This window comes from Peromyscus maniculatus, chromosome 6, assembly GCF_049852395.1.
Source record: "Peromyscus maniculatus bairdii isolate BWxNUB_F1_BW_parent chromosome 6, HU_Pman_BW_mat_3.1, whole genome shotgun sequence".
In the NCBI taxonomy this organism is placed as follows: Eukaryota; Metazoa; Chordata; class Mammalia; order Rodentia; family Cricetidae; genus Peromyscus; species Peromyscus maniculatus.
The window spans coordinates 137,120,520-137,139,370 of record NC_134857.1 but is presented as its reverse complement, the minus strand read 5'-3'; the positions used below and the strand labels follow the sequence as shown (position 1 = coordinate 137,139,370).

The following is an 18,851-nucleotide window of genomic DNA, read 5'->3' as shown; positions in this document are numbered from 1 at the left end:
AAATCCCTCTGCTCTACCTGTGATCTGATTTTAAAACTATCAGAATCTAACTGTACCTATCCATTCAATGGAAGAACTTAGCTGGTTTTCAGGAATGTACATTTTTTTTACATACGTATTTTTATTTAACCTATTGGTCAACAGGCAATTGTGTAACTACTTGGTGTTAATATATATTCACTAAGTCATTGTGTATGAACTCAGTCAATTCCCATAACCCCAACATCATAGTTGAATAAATTGTCACACAAAAGGATCAGTTGGTTCCCGTAACAGCCAATGGAAGGACTTGGATTAAAGGCTGGGGTGACCTGCTACAGAACCTGTGTGCAGAACCCTACGCCTTACTGCCTCGAACTTGGGGAGATTAGGGTTGTCTCCATCCTCAGCTGTGAACCAATGACTCTTGTTTTCATATATTTTGCTACTTCATCCTCAAGAAGTCTCTAAGATGGGCACAACTACCTCCATGTTTTTATGAAAGGAAGTCAGCTGTTTCCTGACTTAGCAAACAACCAAGTAGTGTTGGGTGTAAGTTCATGTGACTCCAAATTCTGCCTTTGTAATCTCACACTTCACTATACTGACAGCTGTCCTAACTGTATTACTCGGAACTTTATTTCTGTTTCCATGAATTAGCATCAGAGAACAAACAGGCTGCCTAAGTTTGCTGACAAAGCATCAAAGAAGTAAATTATCACACTTAATTTCTCTCTAAAAGTCACCAAGCAAAATTACAAGATTAAAACACTGTGAAGTTGAACAGTTTTCAAAGCTTTGGCTTGCTACCTGTTGGGCACCATCCATGCTTCCAGGAATGCATCAATAAGCATCAAAGGGAGCGATCAGGATCTCAGTGCAGGTGACATCAGAAAAGGGCTCTATCATTTTTTTCATGAAAGAATGAATTCAGACCAATATGCTTAAATATTTCCCCTAAAAGTTATACAATCTGTTAAAATACTAAGACAAAAATATAATTCAGATGCTTTATTTCTTTATCCTGAAATCCCCAAACTTAAGATTTTATTATGACTTAGTCAATATTCAAAAAGCAATTTCACTTGTTTATCATAGTAAATATAATAGAGTCAATAATTCAGTAATTAAAATAATGTACATTAAATATATTGTTATTCCTCACTGCAAAAATTATTTCTTGGTGCAGTTTAACATGTCTTCACATTTGGGAAGAAATGAGAGAAAAGGAAAGAGGAAATTTTTGAGAAGCAATTAAAAAAGAGTATAATTTGCTAATGGTGGGGGAGAGAGAACGAGAATAAATAAATGCCAAAATAAGTGGGAAAAGGAGCATGCCAGCTTATGTGCATACAGGATTCTTCCCACAATGTGTTCTAATTTTCCTTCCAAACCCTTGTGCGTATTGACGGTACTGCCACAGACTCTTCCACTGGCCACTCATTCATTTCTTCATACACATTCAACACAAGAATACCAGCCATTGTTACCCTGTTCAATTGCATCAATGTGTGTGAAGATTCAAGACTAACTTGGTGTCACTCTAGTCTACAAATGGCTTTCAGATGTTGAGTTAAAAGTTTCAGTGCTATGAATTCTATGGAATGATACACTTGTTGCCAGAGGGAACTGCTGATCAGCTGGATTTGAATAAGTCCAGGTTTTTAGACAGTGGTTTTGTGTTGGCTGATATAAAGTCTCAGGGAAGCCTGTAGGTCACCTGAGGAACATAGGTGAGGTGATTGGTGGTTTTCAGGGTCTGGCCCTCTGGCAGCTCACCAGGAGACCACACCTCTAGATGATAAACCACACTATTGTGTGGCTGTTGTTATTCCTTTCTTAACTTTAATACTTCAATTTAGCATGGAATAATTTCTAAGCTCAAGGATCTTCCCCTTGTTTGAATTTTTTTTTCTTACCATGGGTGTTTGTTCTGATGCTGTTACACCTATGATTTTATTTTCTGACTTATTTATGTCAACCTAGAAAGAACAAGAAATGAAACTGAACATGAATAATCCTCATCAAGAAGTATTTGCTCTTGTATTGAAGCAATAAAATGGCTCCCGTCTTTTAGGTTCAGAAAATGGAAAATAATTAAAAAAACACACATTTAATGACCATATAGGCATTCTGATTTATAGCTAAATGGAGAAGATACTTCACAGGCCTTTATCACTAAAACCCCTCCCAAAATTCACTTAAGGGTTTGGGAGAATACATTTGAGTCTTGGACTTTTTAAAGTCTCCTCATGCTTACTGCTAAGGACAGTTATGTTGAGTGTGTAAAACAAAGGGCCAACCATGTCTCCCTCAACAGGAGAGTCGTGTCCCTTAATCGTATAGTTAGTTGCATTTCAGGGATGTATGCACATGATGACCTTGGACCTCTTCCACTGTGAACTCCACAAGGAGAAAAGGGAAAGTTCAGTTCTAAGTTCTTTTAAAAACTGTTCTTTTGAGGAGATTTATTGTTAACAATGTTCCCTGTGGGTGATTAGCCATTCACTGCCAAACCTTCTGCAGTTTGTCCCAGACCCCTTAGCTGCTCACAGCTTGCAGCCCTCTCTGTGTTTTGCTCTTAGTATTGCAATTTTACTCTGCTTTACCCTTGCAATGACAAACCAGAATCCTCCCAAGCCTTCCCAACAGATGTAGGAAGTAAAAACATGTAAATAACTTACTTAATATGCAGATGTTTCTCTGAATAGTTAATCACCCCAAGTTATTCTTCCTTTGATAGCTGAGCACTGGATCTATGCATCCCTACTGAATGCACAAACTCCCAGCTGTGTCTCCTCTGAGGTTCCACGCTTCCCAGAGGAATCATCACCTTCTAAGGTACTCTGCCTGGGAGGTAGCGGTTTTCCTCCCCACTGCTGGCTCCCTTCTGCGCTACAGCCAGGCCATTGCAGGCTGACTGAAAGGGCACTTGCTGTCCTCTGCCTCCTGTCAGGCTGAGCACACGCTGCTGTTGCGCTTTCACACGGTGGATCCTCCCTCTTGTTCTTAATAATAATATATTTTTTAATGTCAAGTTCAGTTTTGCCCTTCAGGGTCAAGGCTCCTTCGACACTCCAATTGTGGTATGCTGTTAACAGCCATGCCTAGCACCTTAGGACTGGTGTAGTAACACACTTGTACTGAATTATAAATAACTATTTATAATTATAAATATACCTCTCCTTTTTCCTCCACTTCCTATATAATTAACATCTTGAAGACTGGGTCTCAGCCTGAGCCCTTGACTGTATCACAGTAACCAGCAGATAAAGAATTAAGTGAAAGCATAGAAATATCAAGACACTGAGACCTTCATAATCCCTCTGGAGATGATGGATGAACCTGTATTTTTATTGGGAGATATTCATATTTTTTATGTCCCAAATTGTGACTGTAAAAAAATAAGTGTTCATTAGCTGTGAATATAATAATGTAAAATGGACATTCAATTTGGCCTAAATTATCATCAGATGGAAAAGAAGGGATAAATGAGTAGGGACTATTATAGAGGCAGAAATAAAAGCCAGAGGACTGAGCAGTAATTCAGACACCCCTCAGTGTCCTGCTGGAGGTGCCTGTAGTCTCCTCACTCCACTCAGCCTCTGAATGCTGAGTCCTCTCTGTATCAAGGTGATAGCTGTTGACAGATGCAATTTCTTCCAGTCATAAGTTTGACATCTGCATAAACTGCCCAAGGTTTTGGGAAGAACTTTATGACTAACCTAAAACATTGGTTGCATTCCTCGGGAGCTTCTCCTACTGCCTATACCCTGTGGCCCCTTGCTTCCGGCTTTGGAGCAACTGTACTAAGTCAACCTAATTGGAACATTCTAGTCCACATGTTTGGAGCAAGTTATATTGGAAGATAAAGTGCACATTTCCATAAATGAATATGTAGCAGATGCAAAATTATGCACAAATATGCACCTTTGATATATTGGATAAAAGCTTGGTTCCCAGCATACCCAAAAATGTCTTTACTATTTATTTTGCAATAGAAAGGACCACTCAGTTCCATTTACTGAAAATTGTGAGCTAAATCATTCTAATACTGAGTGAAATGGTCAATGTGTGAATCCATTATTGCCAAAAGTAAAGTCATATGCAGATATCTTTCCACTTTAATTTGGTTGAATTTTATATTTTTACAGTCAATTAATGAATGTATTTCTTTATCCATATATATTTTGTTCTTGGAGATGAGGAAAGGTATTAGATGTTTTAAACTCTCTATACTTCAACTGCCTTATCTTTAAAAATGGAATTAGTGTCCCTTCTCTCTGTACAAAAGCACTATGTAAATATCAGGGTATCTTTATTGGATCCATTTGAAAATACTGATACCAAAATGGTATCTTGGTATTCTTGTGGGACTCCTAACACTTGGAATGGGGCTGTCTCTGACTCTTTTGCCTGCTCTTGGGATCCTTTTCCTCCTACTGTGTTGCCTCACCCAGTCTTGATATGAGGGTTTGTGCCTAGACTTATTATAACTTGTTATGCTATGTTTGGTTGTTATCCCTGGGAGGAGGCCTGCTCTTTTCTAAAGGGGAACAGAAGAGGAGTGGATCAGGGAAGGCAGGTGGGGACTGGGAGGAGCAGAGGGAAGGGAAACAGTGGTCAAGATGTGATGTGAGACAAGAATAAAAAATAAATAAATACATACATACTTGGTCAATATACCATCTATGTAAAAGTTATAGGAAAACCTGATAATTCTCTTTTGCCTTGTAGAATGATTGGATTAGGAGAATCTAGTCTAATGATTAATTCACTCAGCAACTATGTTCAGAGTCTTTTGTTGGTTCTGTGCTGTGATGAGTGAGAAAGGCACTAGTTTTCAAAGAGCAAGAGGTTCACATAGACCTCACTTTCTACAGCCAACCAAACACCACTTATTTATTTATTTATTTATTTATTTATTTATTTATTTATTTATTTATTTATTTAGAGAAAGGGTTTCTCTGTATAGCACTGACTGTCCTAGAATTCACTTTGTAGACCACGATGGCCTCAAACTCACAAAGATCTGCCTGCTTCTGCATGCTGAGTGCTGGGATCAAAGGCGTGTACCACCATGCCCAGCTCTACAACCAAATTGCTGGGGAAGTCTTTCTGTGTATTGTGAATGTGTTGCTCTGATTGACTGATAAATAAAATGCTGCTTGGCCAGTAGCCAGGCAGGAAGTATAGGCAGGATAAGCAGAGAGGAGAATTCTGGGAAGTGGAAGGCTGAATCAGGAGACCCTGCCAGCCACCACAGCCATGAGAAGTAAGAGGTAAAGATACCGGTAAGCCACAAGCCACGTGGAAAGCTATAGATTTATAGAAATGGGTTAATTTAAGATATAAGAACTAGATCATAAGAAGCCTGCCACGGCCATATAGTTTATAAATAATATAAGCCTCTGTGTGTTTACTTGCGTCTGAGTGGCTGTGGCCCCGAGTGGGACTGGAGAAAACTCCAGCTACACTAAATTATTTTTTCTTTTATTAAATTTCAGTTTCTCCTCCCTCTTCTCCTCCTGTTCTCTCTCCAACCCCCCTTCTACCCCTCCCCATTCACTCTTCCTTGTCTCCATTTAGAAAGGGTAAAGCCTCCAATGGAAGTCAACAAAGCATGGCATATCAAGTTGAGGCAGAACCAAGCTCCTCCCTCCTGCATCAAGGTTGAGTGAGGCATCTCACTACAGGGAATAGGTTCCAAAAAGTCAGCTCATATTCCAGGGACAGGTCCTGGTCTCACTGCTAGGGGCCCCACAAACAGACCAAGTTATACAACTATCACCCACATGCAGAGAATTAAACTCTTATTTACAAAATATGCATATAATTATATATATGTATATATACATTTAATCTTATCAGTTTTGTATATATAAAACATTTACTACTTATTATACACACATATAAAATACATATCTTTGAGTTTACAGAAATAGAATTTGAAACTCAGATAGGTGAAATAAAGCTTCGCTAGGGTGTCAGAGGTCAGCTGGTCATGGGAGGCAGTTTATCTGATAATGCTCAATCTTAATAAAATTTCATGAACTCTACTGGACTGTAAGGACCACATTTCCAAGACACTCTCCATTAGAAGATCCCCTCTAGTGGGACAGATTTGGTCATTCCTGTCCCTGCTACTCAGTACCAGCATCACCAGTGAACAGCAGTGTCTTGGGCTTCTGTGCCCTGAGATCTGGGACCCAGCTTTTTTCACCAACCTCCATTGCAAAATCAGCTTCCCCCTCTCTCTATTTAGAGAGGCTACTCTGCCGGTTTCCACATTTTGTTTTCTCTTCTCCTGGCCAGAACTTCCCTGGTTCTGTTCCTGTTTTTCCCCTTCAGGTCAACCCATGGGCTTTTTGAAATTCAATCAGCCTTCTACTTTATAATTAATAAACATGGGCCTGGAGCCTACTAAGCTGTCAGTGAGAATGGAATACAAGTGCCAATAAGAAAACAAACCTGTCCACACAGAAATCCACTACACCTGGGTTAACAGTGTCCCCACTCTCCCTGCCTCCCCAGTGGAGTTCAGTGCATGCATACAGTATGTGTGTATATGTGTGCCCTGTGTGTCAGTGTGTGTGCAAAGCCAAGGTGTGTGAGCAATCATGCATGAGAGGGTGCCTGCCACCTATGCTACTAGGGGCATCTGGATCTTATTAGGAATGTAGGTTTCTGTGTCTGTTTGCCACACAATTCTGCTGGGTCTTGAATTTTGTGAAACGGGGGGCTTTGGCTCCTTTCCTTTTTGAAGTCAGCTCAGTAAAATCCACAGGTAGCTCTCAGTCTTTGGCATGTGAAGGGACAATTTCACAAGATTACTACTTTGAAACTTTATCACAACCAAGAGACACAATGCACATACTATACTGCGCACACCTGCACCTAAAACAGTACTCAGATATGTGCAACATTGGCTCAGAAAATAATAAAATTCAACAAAACTGATGTGAAACACATTGTTCATGTGATGTTTGTGAACATCTGAGTGACTGAAACTATGATTTAGAGAGAGCTAAAAGACAAAACATTGCAAATGCAGCAAGGGTATAGGAAAGAAGATTCCTTATTCACACTCCCTGTGAGTGTAAACTGGTGCCCTACTGTGGAATTCAGTGTAGAGGCCCCTCAAAAGCTAAAAACAGGTTGACCTTGTGACCCAGCCACCCCACACCTTGGCCCATGCCCAAGTATTCATCCACCGTCAGAGACACTTACTCATCCATGTTCACTGATGCTCTATTCACAATAGAAAGGACATTGAGTCAGTCTAGAGGTCCATGAACCAATGAGTGGAAAATGAAAGTGTAGTTCATATACACAATGGAATTTTATTTAGTTATAAGGAAAATGCACTTTTAGGTAAATGCTGAAAGTAGAAAATAAATGTTACATATTCTCTCATATATGTGGATCCTAGCTTCAGTTCTTTATATCTGTGTCTTTAACTGGAGAATCTGCAGAAGTCAGAAATTGAAAAAAAAAAAAAAGCTTTAGGAGAAAGTGATACCTTAAGGAATGGGAGATAGGCTAACACAGGGAGGGGTAAGCAGAGTTAACCAAAACCAAGGATGCATGAAAAAGTCATATGGAAACTGATTTTATTTTGTATTTAATTGCTCTGTAAATCAATAAAAATATATGTTTTAAAGGATCTTGTCAGGTGCACTTTAAGGTTAAAGAGATAAGCATTATTTCCCCAGTAAAAAGTTTACTTGTTGCTATATCTATGTCAAATTAGTTGTTTTAAAAGGAATTTTGTTGTTAATTAAAAAGCATTTCCCCACCTTTCTTTCCAATTCTCTGTTTACATCCTGATGTGGCTTTTTTAATGGTAATCAGTGATTTTTTTGTCCTAACTGTTCTGAAGTTCCTCACACACTAAGTAAGTCACTGACTCAGCTTCTACAGCCCGTGGACTTTTGCACAAATTCTCCCACTTCCACCTTATGGACAGAAAGATGGTTCTTCATGGCCTCTGTCACTTCTGTATGCATTAAGGGCAGAATGCTCATTTCTAATTTACTAACTGTAACCATATAATCTGGGGGACAGTGCTGTGGCCTCTGTGGAGTGAGGGGCAGATCTGCTTGCAGTCTGGTGTAATAAGGACATGACTACTGATGCATGGGGAAGGTTTTCTTGGTGACTTGTGGTCAATCCTGTGTCCTAAGTCCAGGTTCTGTGGCTGTGGTATGAAACACTGTGTGGTTAGTAATAACTCAGTCTTCAGATCAGTGGTGGTCATCAGAACTGGGAAAATGACATACATTGTCAGTACTCCTGCGGCCATGGTGTGGTGGGCAATACATTCTCTTTGGTTCCTCCAATGCCCATGAAGCTGTCAGATGGTATTAGTTCTAAGTTATGAATCCTGATTGCCCATCTCTGCCCTTTTGCATAGACTGAATCCCTCTCCCCACACTGACTTTTAGAGGGTAGCATAGTTGGGCTGAAGTACTTTTCTATTTAGTTTCTTGCTAGGCCTAAAGTTTTTATTTGTCTAGAAAAACATACAGAAGAATGAAGAGTCCAGTGACAATGAACTCAGGGTGGGGTGGGCTAGACGGGACTGTGAGGAGAAAGGAGAAGATTATCCTGTAAGATGGGATTCCCCTACTCCACAGCCACTGGTTTTCATCAGAGACATCTTTTTAAAGACCAGGTGGACCCAGAGTGGAAGCATCAAGAGCTCAATGTTTGTTCATGGTGACACATTCACCAGCTTCTCTTGTCTGCTTTGTTATCTTCCACTCCTGAATTCCAGAGGGATTAAATAACAACTCTCTGCAATGAAAGTCCTGAAAGTCAGTGGAAGTCTTCTGCAATAAAAAGTCCCAAGAATCTAGGAACTTATCAAAAAATTGACCTCCAAGGCATCAGCCGTGGGATGCTGATTCAACTGGGATATGGGGGTGCTGGAATGTTTGAGCTCCTCAAGGCTCTGTTTTTTCTCTTCACAGAATTCTGAACATTTCCTCCAGAAACTGCCTCCTGGTCAGTCACACTGTTCACTTACTCAATATTAGTGAGGTATTTCTCCCAAAGTGTGTAGATCAGCAGCTGACAAACATTGGCTGATGACAATGATCTGCTCTGGTAGTTAGCTGGATGCCAGGGCTGTTTAAAGTTAGCATTTGCCTCACGAGACTGAAAGATTCATGTTCACATAAAGTAACTGATGATTGCCATTAGTGTTTATAGACATATTTTAGAACAGTTCCATGTGATCTGGTTATCAATACTACACAAACATTATCAAAGGTCATACGTAGAAAAGTACATAAATGGAATGAAATCATACAGAAGATATACCTTGTATATATTTTGGGTAAGATACTCTCATCCTCAAAGTACTTTCTTTGAAAAATAAAATAATAAATACAAATTTGAAGGACTTAGGGTACATTGTGGAAAAGTAAAGACAACTTTATACACAGGTCAAGAATGTTTGCAGCTGTTGTTTTTTCCATTTTGAAAATGGTTGTGGTGTCACAGTGTTGATGACTCTGTGTGCATCTAACTCAAACTTAACTTCAAAATGATAGTGTTTACAGGAAAATGATTTATAATTTTCCCAGTATTTCCAAGCTCAATAGAATTCAATCATTCATTGGACCAAGCCTTACCACCCTACTCTTGTCTTTGTGTGAAATGCTTCCTATCTGTGCCTACCAAGTCTGATCAAGTACTGTACACTGGAGCTCAGGACTGGTGTCCAAGTGAGACCGAGAAGGGGCACAGCATGTGTGTACAGTGCTTTAGAGACAAGGGTGAGACCACTTAGAGTGATGAGCATGAAGGCCATACTGGAAAACTTCAGTCTGTTCATCACTCAAACTATTGCTGGGATCTGCTGAGGCCATTGCTGTGCAGATGTCTGACCTAGGTAAGAGGTACTGACCAGCAAGACACCTTGACGTAAAGCAGCCACAGCAAATTTGGACATTTCTCAATGGTTATGGTGAAAAACAGAAGAAACTTACAGTTCACGACCACTCTCACTTTCTTCACATCTGGGAATGACACGTCGTTCTCTGCGCTGCATTCATACTCCCCAGCCTGGTCCCTTGTAATTCCATAAATGTCCAAATATTGTCCATTTTCAAATGGTTTTGCTACAACAACAATAACAGAAGATATACAGCACATTTAATTGTTGCTGCCACAAGCTTCGTTCAAAGAAAACAACAACCTTAGCAGTTCCTACCAGACATTGCTAACCAGACAATTCCACATGCAACAGAAAACTCAGCAGGAATAAAAAGCAACAGCAGACAAGGGGCCCTAGAATACGATGACCACATGTTCTCCTTAATCAGTTGTGGTCTCTAAACCCTTCTCATGGCACAGCCCTGAACCATGTCCTTGCAGTGTGGACAGAATTCACCAATGTATGTTGACATTTATGCAGTGTAAAATCGCAGCTGGACACTTCCCCAAACTTAATGTTACTTTTCTCTGGGGGAACCTTTCCTCCACTCATGGTTTCCAGCCAGATGGCTTGAATAAAATACACAGGTCTATAAAACCAGTGCCAAGAGCCCCCATCCAAAATTGCCAATGCTCCCAAGCAAGTCACACTGTAAATGCTATATGCAAATCACCCAGTGAATCTCAGGCAAAACATTTAATGACTTTCATCTAAGAGTTAAGTGGTTATATAAACAAACCAAATTATCTTTATTTTTTATTATTCTGGGGAAAACATTCTGTTTGACTAAAAATAACAGTAGATTAACAATATAAAGTCATAATCACAGATGGAAGAATATCCCCAAGTTAATGAGATTGGAAATCAAGACTCCTTTCTTCAGTAATGGGATTTGTACTCAAATAAAAGCAGAGTCATTGGACAGCCAGGGTCCTGACAGTTAGAGTCTCTACAGAGAAGTTGTGGTGCTTAAAGTGGGGGTCCTCCCTCCCTGTCTTTAGCTGGCTGTGAAATGCATTCACATTTCAGTGCCTACAGAAGGGGCTGGCAATCAAGGAGCTCTCCCACTAACCAGCACTTCCCAAAGTCAAGGCTGTCTTTGTCTTCATGCTGCCATCCTTCCAGAAATATAATGACCCAGAAGTTAGGAAGTTACAGCCTTTAAAATCTAGAATGCATGTCAATTAATGTATCCCCCTGTGGGTTTTGCCTGGGGCAGTATTTGCCATCACAGTTTGCCCTTGAAATGACCATGACTGTCAATAAAAGACACAGTGTTTTAAATACACACAACTCTTTTTCTGTTTACCAGGTTGCTCTCAATTTGCAGAAGGTGAGAGTTAAACCTCTGAAATGGTTAGTTGCCTGACAAACTATTTGTGGATGTAAGATTAAAAAATAATCGTTAACTTTACAATCCAAACTGCTGAGATCCAGTCATGTTGAGCGTTTGAAGACTGTAGCCCTGTCTCTCACTCTATGTACTGACACAGTGCCCTTTCCCATGGCTCCTTTTCTATCTTATTCTCACGACTCTAGTTTCAAAGGCTCAAATCCCTCTATTACAACAACTAAAACTTGGAAGACAAATCCTCATCCACACCAGGCACACATTGCAACCTATCTGAATGGTCAAGGTTCATGCAATCATTAACCAAGTAATTAAACACATGCTCTTTAGTTCTTAGTGCTTAACCATATCAGGAATAAGAACACTAGCCTTTAAAGTATTGAAGGTTAGAGATAAACACAACAGACCTTTGATTTTCATTTTAATGGTTTATTAGCATATATCAATTATACATGATAATGAGATTCATCACACACTTTTCTACATGTGTTTGATATATTTTGATCATATTCATCCCCTGTTACCCTTTCTTGCCCCTCTGCCATCCCTATTTATCTCCTTCTTCTTCCCCAGGAATCCTTATTTCTGTTTTGATGCTTTGTGTGACCTAGTGAATTTCATTAGGGTTGTTTATAGGATGTGGGTAAGAGTTTGTTTACAGGAGCATGTGCACATATCAGTGGCTGCACCACTGAAGAAAATGCCCCTTTCCTCATCATTAACCATTATCACTGTGTAAATTCTCATGGAAGGGTATGTCTCTTGAGCTCCCTGCCCTCCCAAGAGAAGATAACATTATAGCTTTTTAAAAAAATGCATACCAGGATCAATAAATATAATAAAATGTGAGAAGCAATAGGTTCATAATAAATATTACAAACGCTGAGAAGAAATGTAGGCTGTCATGTATGGAAATGTTACCTTGTACATTCCTCCAGAGATGCCATTCAGACCTACTGTGTGTATGTGTCCCTGGCATGGATATGGGGCACACAGTCTACAGAACCACTTTGGAGATCTTTCTTCATCCTGCCTCAGAGTGAGGTCTGAGTTGACAGCAGCCAGTGAGTGGATGCTACAGTCAGCCATCAGTCAAGTGACCCCAATATAAAACTGCCTTCCACGAGGAAAACACACCACAGGGTCATTTTGCCGTCCCCTCCTGACTATTGGAACTTTAAATCTGATGTTGCTTCTACTCTCCATGCCATAATAGGTAGGCACAGGGCGTCTGCCTTATGTGGGTAAGACATCTATTCTGAACTCACTTTTGTTCAGTTCTAGTGCTGAACTTTCTAGAACTGAATTCCAGATTAGAAAATAATGAGCTGTGTTTGTCAAGAAATAAACATTCAATGGGACATTTCAGTCCATCAATACAAATCAGCTCAACCCTCCCTACAGTGGAAAAGAAGGACTGAGCTTTAGCAGGAATCTTAAAAATTCTTATTAATAAAATCAAACCTGAGGCGAGTTATTGGGGTCCATGCTGGTAGATCAGAGAGACAGAACAAGCCACAGCTATCTCACCTCGCCGGATCCTCAGGTGGTCTTGTCTCCTCAGACTGGAGGCCTCTGAGTCCTCATCTGGAATGGGTCTCAGCTGAATTACTGCTCAAAAGCCTGAATGCTTAACCAGCCAAAATCTTCTAGTTTCTGGTCCTCACGCCTTATATATCTTTCTGCTTTCTACCACCACTCCCTGGGATTAAAGGCTGGCTTTCTGGGATTAAAGGCGTGTGTGTCACCATGCTTGGCTATTTCCAATGTGGCCTTGAACTCACAGAGATCCAGAGGGATTTCTATCTCTGGAATGCTAGGATTAAAGGTGTGAGTGCCACCATTTTCTAGCCTTTGTATCTAGTGGCTGTCTGTTCTCTGACCCCAGATAAATTTATTAGAGTACACAATACTTTGGGGGACACAATACCACCACACTGAGCTCAATGGGTGTAAAGAGAAAAGCCAAAGATCATCACCCTAAACAAGACAGGGATCTGCTCAGTCCTTGAGCAAGTTCTACAGTGTGATGATCTTCATCTCCTAGTGAGCTGCAAATTCAATGGGGATGCATATAAAGTACAACAGCAGTCCCCTGGTCACGGTGCCTTCACTCCCAACAGTGAAGCTCCTGTTCTGCTCATTCTGTGTGCTGTCATGTCATCCTCACATAGCACATACTTAATAAATATTTATTGAATGAGTACTTATAACAATAAGTGAGAATAAAGTCTTGTGAACTAAAAATCCACATTTGAAGAAGTCCCCACTTTTCTTTCACAGTCAAGGAGAAGGAAAAGAATCTTTGAAAGACTTGTCAGGTTAATGACATCCTGACATGACAGAAAGTGGCCAGTTGAGAGCAAATCTTGTAGAGTTATTGCCAGTCCTTTATAAGATAACAAAGACTAGCAAAACATTAATACTACATTGCAAGATAAGAACTGACTATCAGGTAAAAAGTTTACTTTGCATATAATCTCTTACAAATAGGGACATACTTTTCTAAATAGTAAATAAATAAATAAATAAATAAATAAATAAATAAATAAATAAATAAATAAATAAATGGACGACTGGAGAGATGGTTTAGTGGTTAAGAGCACTGGCTGTTTTTGCATAGGAATTAGTTTAGTTCCTAGCATTCACATTGTGGCTCATGACTATCTATGTTCTGCTAGCTTTACCCCTAATGAATTCTCAAGCCTCTTGTGGGAGCCCCTGACTTATAACTCTCTAAACACACTTAGTATTGTGATATGACCATAGTTAACAACCACTCTTCAGAACCACTTTAAATGGTTTCCAAAATCTTTGCTCAGAAAGAGTTATTATACTTGTTCAGGGTTTCTTGCAGAAAGATGTATTGTTAGCATCTCACAGCCACTAGAACTCAATGCCACTCCCCCATGAATTTGTAAATATCTTTAGAATGGTTCATTTGCACATAAAGGAATGGCTATTTCTCAACAGTTTGTTATCCAATCTCATATTTGAGATCATGAAGCATCTCTTACAGACATCATCTCATGCTGTATAGTCAGGGATGTGAGGCATATTGTGTGGGCCAATATCCCAGCTCCATCATTCTTCATTATTAAATCTACAAACAATGTGTGAAGACAGTGACAGAGCCTGCCTTTTCAGGTCATTCTGTGGAATGAGGTATACAAATAAATCACTCACATCATTGTATGACACACAATGAGTGTAAAATACACATTATCTCTTATTATAATACATAGCCTTGGGTATGCAAGAGACTTTAGTTTGGAGATTGGTTCCATACTGATGGGTTACTGTATTCAAGGATTCATTTCTGCCTTATTCAGGTCTTTAATAGACATGGGAATTAAGAAGCTGAGCAGGAGACAATAACAGCAATGACCAGCCCTGTTATCCTATCACCTTAGCAATTAAATAAATACACATCTTGTCTATCATCTGTTAATAGGACTGTAAGCTTATACTTCATTGGAGTTACTTCTCAGGGACAATGTAGTCTTCCCTGTTTCTTGTATGTGTGTTTATGAGTTTATATATGTATACACACCTATATGATGGTCTGAAAAGTTTCTAGTATAAAAACATCACCTTGAAGCAAAACAAGCCTTGAATCATTATTTTTTCTGATAATACTGGTAGAATGATATAACAGGTAATAGGGTCCCCACTGGACACCTCAGGCTAACAAATAGTAAGCCCAATGCCAGGAATTGGCTTCATCATTTGTGGCTGTTGGCCAGTGAGGTTCTATAGATCATCAAATATTACAGGCTATTGCCATCATTCTTAGCTTCTATCCAGAACTGAATGGTAACTGAAGTCATTATATCTTCAAGTCATAGGACATGGAGAAATTAAGCTAGAACTGACCTGGAAACATCATCCCTTTTGTCTAGCTTTCATAGTGCTGGAAGGTGCTATTCATGCTTCTGGAAAAGAAATCACTAGTCTTACATAGCTGTGAACCCCATGAGCTACAGTATAGACCAGATTGGCAACAGTGGCAGGAACATCACAGAGTAACCAACCACTTCTGATTGGAATTAAGTGCTGCTTCACAAGATAGAACCCATACCATGCACCAAGAACTTATGGCTACACAGATCATAGGCCCTAGGGGAGAAGCTAATTTTATTATTCTGCTAAATGGACATAGTTTTAAAACAACTCCCAAGGATTTAGCAGATTATACTCATAGATAAATACATCTCTCAACCTTCAGGGGAGGAGCTTCTTTTTGCAATTAATGGTGATTAACACCAATCTGTAACTGGTCAAGGTGAAGAAAACATCAGACTGCAGAATGTTTAGCTCTCAGTGAAACATCTATACCACATAACTACCCAATGAGGCTCAAGGATCATTGCACAGAGAGGCAGGAAAGATGATAAGAGCCAGAGGTAGTGGATGACTACAAGGAAATAGTCTTTTCTGGACACAGCAGGGTGGCTGCACATATGACTCTCAATAATTGTGACAGAATGCACAAGTCCTACACAAGCTCAAACCAGACAAAATGCCAGCATGAAAAGGAGCAGCGGGCACAGTCTCATCTCTAGCTGATGAGCTATTGGCAACTGGTAGCTGCTCTGAGAGGGACAGTTGGGTTTCTTTAATGATTGTGACCCCTGGTGAGGTGACCTCCAGTGGAGGGTCCTACAACCAAGAGTGTATGGGCAGCACAATGTCTTGATGGGTTTAAAAACAAAACAACAAACACACCCAAAGGACACAAAATTAGGTGATTAGGAAAGGGGAGCTAGATCTGTGAGGAATTATGAAGGTAAATATGATCAAAATACATTGTATTAAATTCTTAAAGAATGGGTGAAAATGAAGAACAGCAGACTGAGATGAACACTTATGGCCAACCTTCATGCAGTCTGCCTTTGTCTGCTACTATCCTGAACTCTTCTATCTACTCGGCCATCTGACATTCCCAACCTTCAGTTCACACAAGATACTCAGAGGAGCCTTTTCTGATTCATTCTCTAGTCTCACAATCCACATTTCATCCTTAAAAAGCAAAAATAGCATAGAGAAACACAACTAAACAGAGGTAACTTGGCCCCTGTGTGGCATAGAAACATTCACCACCACTTACTTAACTTTTAGCAATTCCTTACATATTTTTCTTTACATTATACTGATGATCTATGAAATAAAAGGCTGTTCCTTATTCTACACTTCATATTAGGGCTATAGTTGTGACTATATTTTCATGAGAAACAAGAAAATAGAAAGTCCTGAGCAGTTAACATTTCATTATAAAAGATGTTATCATCATTATTAAAAATATTGTGATTAATAATTAAGCAAAAATAATACTGTTTATCTTTCCTTCAGTCCTTTTTTTCCCAAGGCATGATACTAAATAGCTCTCTGTGAATTAATTCCCCAGTGACACTTCAATTAACTTATGGGGTAAGACCCATTGTTTTGGCCCTTGGTGTCCATAGACTCTGAATGCATGGATTCAACCAGCAAGAACTGTTTTTTTTAATTACTCTTTTTCTCTTTTTCCTTCTTCTTTTTAAAATGTTTCTGTACTAAACATCTACAAACTGACTTTCTTATCATTGTTCCATAAACAGTACAACATAAGAACTATTTATGGAACATTTACACTGTGTTAGGCATTGTAAATAGTTTATATGGTAAACTACAAGAGGTGATCCAATTATATTCAAGCACAAACCTACTTTAAATAAAGGAACTGGGGCATTTATAGAGTTTGACATCTGTGGAAGGTCCCAGAATCGGTCCTCCAAGCAAGGTGGACTCTCTTGATAGAACAAGGCAATGATGGCTAAGTGGTTAATCATTTTGCTAAGAAACTCTGTTACAGATGTGGAATCAAAAACCAACTCCTGAACCTGGGTTGGATTCACATGAGGCTCAGATGCCTAACTTAAAAACAGGCAGTGGAATACTGATTAATCTCTTGTAACTGCTGTAGTACGTTAGCAAACCTGCTTGATTAAAATCAATAAATTAACCCAGCTGTCAATTATCTCACAGTTATTTAGTGTCAAGGGCCCGTGTGTGTGTGTGTGTGTGTGTGTGTGTGTGTGTGTTTGTGTGTGTGTGTGTGTGTCCATGTGTGTTAACCAGAGCATTGTCTCCTCCAAAGAAAGCTTCCTCCTGGTCGCTGGGGTAATCAGGTCATACATAAGCAATGGACTTGCCAGTGGGATTGCACTAAGAACCTTAACATGGGGAATCAAATCACAGAAGTCGCAAGAGCAACAGAATCCTGGTCACAAACAGGGGCCTTGAAAAGGCCTCTACTAACCACTTCTGACTTAGACAATTGTGAAGTGAGCCATAAGCCACTTCAGGGGAAGTTGTGGAAGTCCCTCAATGACCAGCCAGGTCCTGATTCTCCATTAGAGTTTCTGCCTGGGAACATAACTGTCAATACCTGGCTTCTACTAGAGAGTTCAGTTCTAAACTTCTAACCTACAGAGCACAAGAGGATTCTTTGGTCCTACACAAGTTTGTGGCAATGTTTTACAGTAACAATGTAGCTGAAGTTTTCTTCAGTCCTGACTGGCCCACTGTCAGGACAAATATCGCTCACCTGCCAGTCCCACGGCCGCTCAGACCCAACCAAGTAAATACACAGAGACTTATATTGCTTACAAACTGTATGGCTGTGGCAGGCTTTTTGTTATCTACTTCTTCTATCTTAAATTAACCCATTTCTATAAATCTATACCTTGCCACATGGCTCGTGGCTTACCAGTATCTTACATGTTGGTACTCATGGTGGCAGCTGGCAGTGTCTCCTGATTCAGCCTTCCTGTTCCCAGAATCCTCTTCTCTACTTGTCCTGCCTATACTTCCTGCCTGGCTACTGGCCAACCAGCATTTTATTTATACAGAGCGATATCCACAGCAGTAACAACATGGAACTTATGCCACACACTCAACTAAAATCAGCCGGGGCATTCTGGATTACAGCGTTGGCTTCATTTGTGGCCACCATTCTGGCATAGTTTTCATTACACTTTGTGGATCTGCTTCCACATACACATTGTTCTTTAGATATAATTTTCAGAGACAGTAGGAGATAGAAAAGTTCTCATGGTGTAATTTATGAAGTTGCTGAGGTCATTAATCCTTCCAAATATACAAGTGAGTTTCAGGGAAAAAAAATGAATTCAAAGAGAACCTTCTTTTTGAAGCAAAAACCTTTATGAGAACATACTAAAAATATATCAGTTAAAAATGCAATTCTGGGAAGTGTTGTTTGAGGACAGAAATAATGGAATTTGAAGGTGCAATAAGAGAAGGGATATTAGGAAAGATGAAATTATGGAAATTACCCCCTGAGATGATTCTAACAGGGTTCAGAAACAAATAAAATAAGCAGTAAATAAAAAGCTCAACTTTCCCAATTTTTTCTTTGACATTTTCATAGTCTACCAGAGAGTGGTGAGGGAAGACCTCAGTTCATAGTCATTGATTTCTTTCCTGATTGTCACTTGCTGTTTATGCTTCCATCATGCATTCACTCAGATGGCAGTGATTGCACCCCAACATCTGACTGGTAAACAAGAGCTT

The 18,851-nt window shown here is 39.7% G+C and overlaps 1 protein-coding gene across 1 annotated transcript in view; it reads right to left on the bottom strand.

Annotated features, from left to right (window-relative positions):
- The window catches only part of Negr1 (neuronal growth regulator 1), a 736,170-nt gene that overhangs the window by 231,996 nt on the left and 485,323 nt on the right, over window positions 1-18,851 (bottom strand). Inside the window, exon 4 of the mRNA XM_006974907.4 lies at window positions 9,978-10,109. Within this exon, the coding sequence (XP_006974969.1) occupies window positions 9,978-10,109 (132 nt within the window). The remainder of the gene's footprint in view (window positions 1-9,977; window positions 10,110-18,851) is intronic.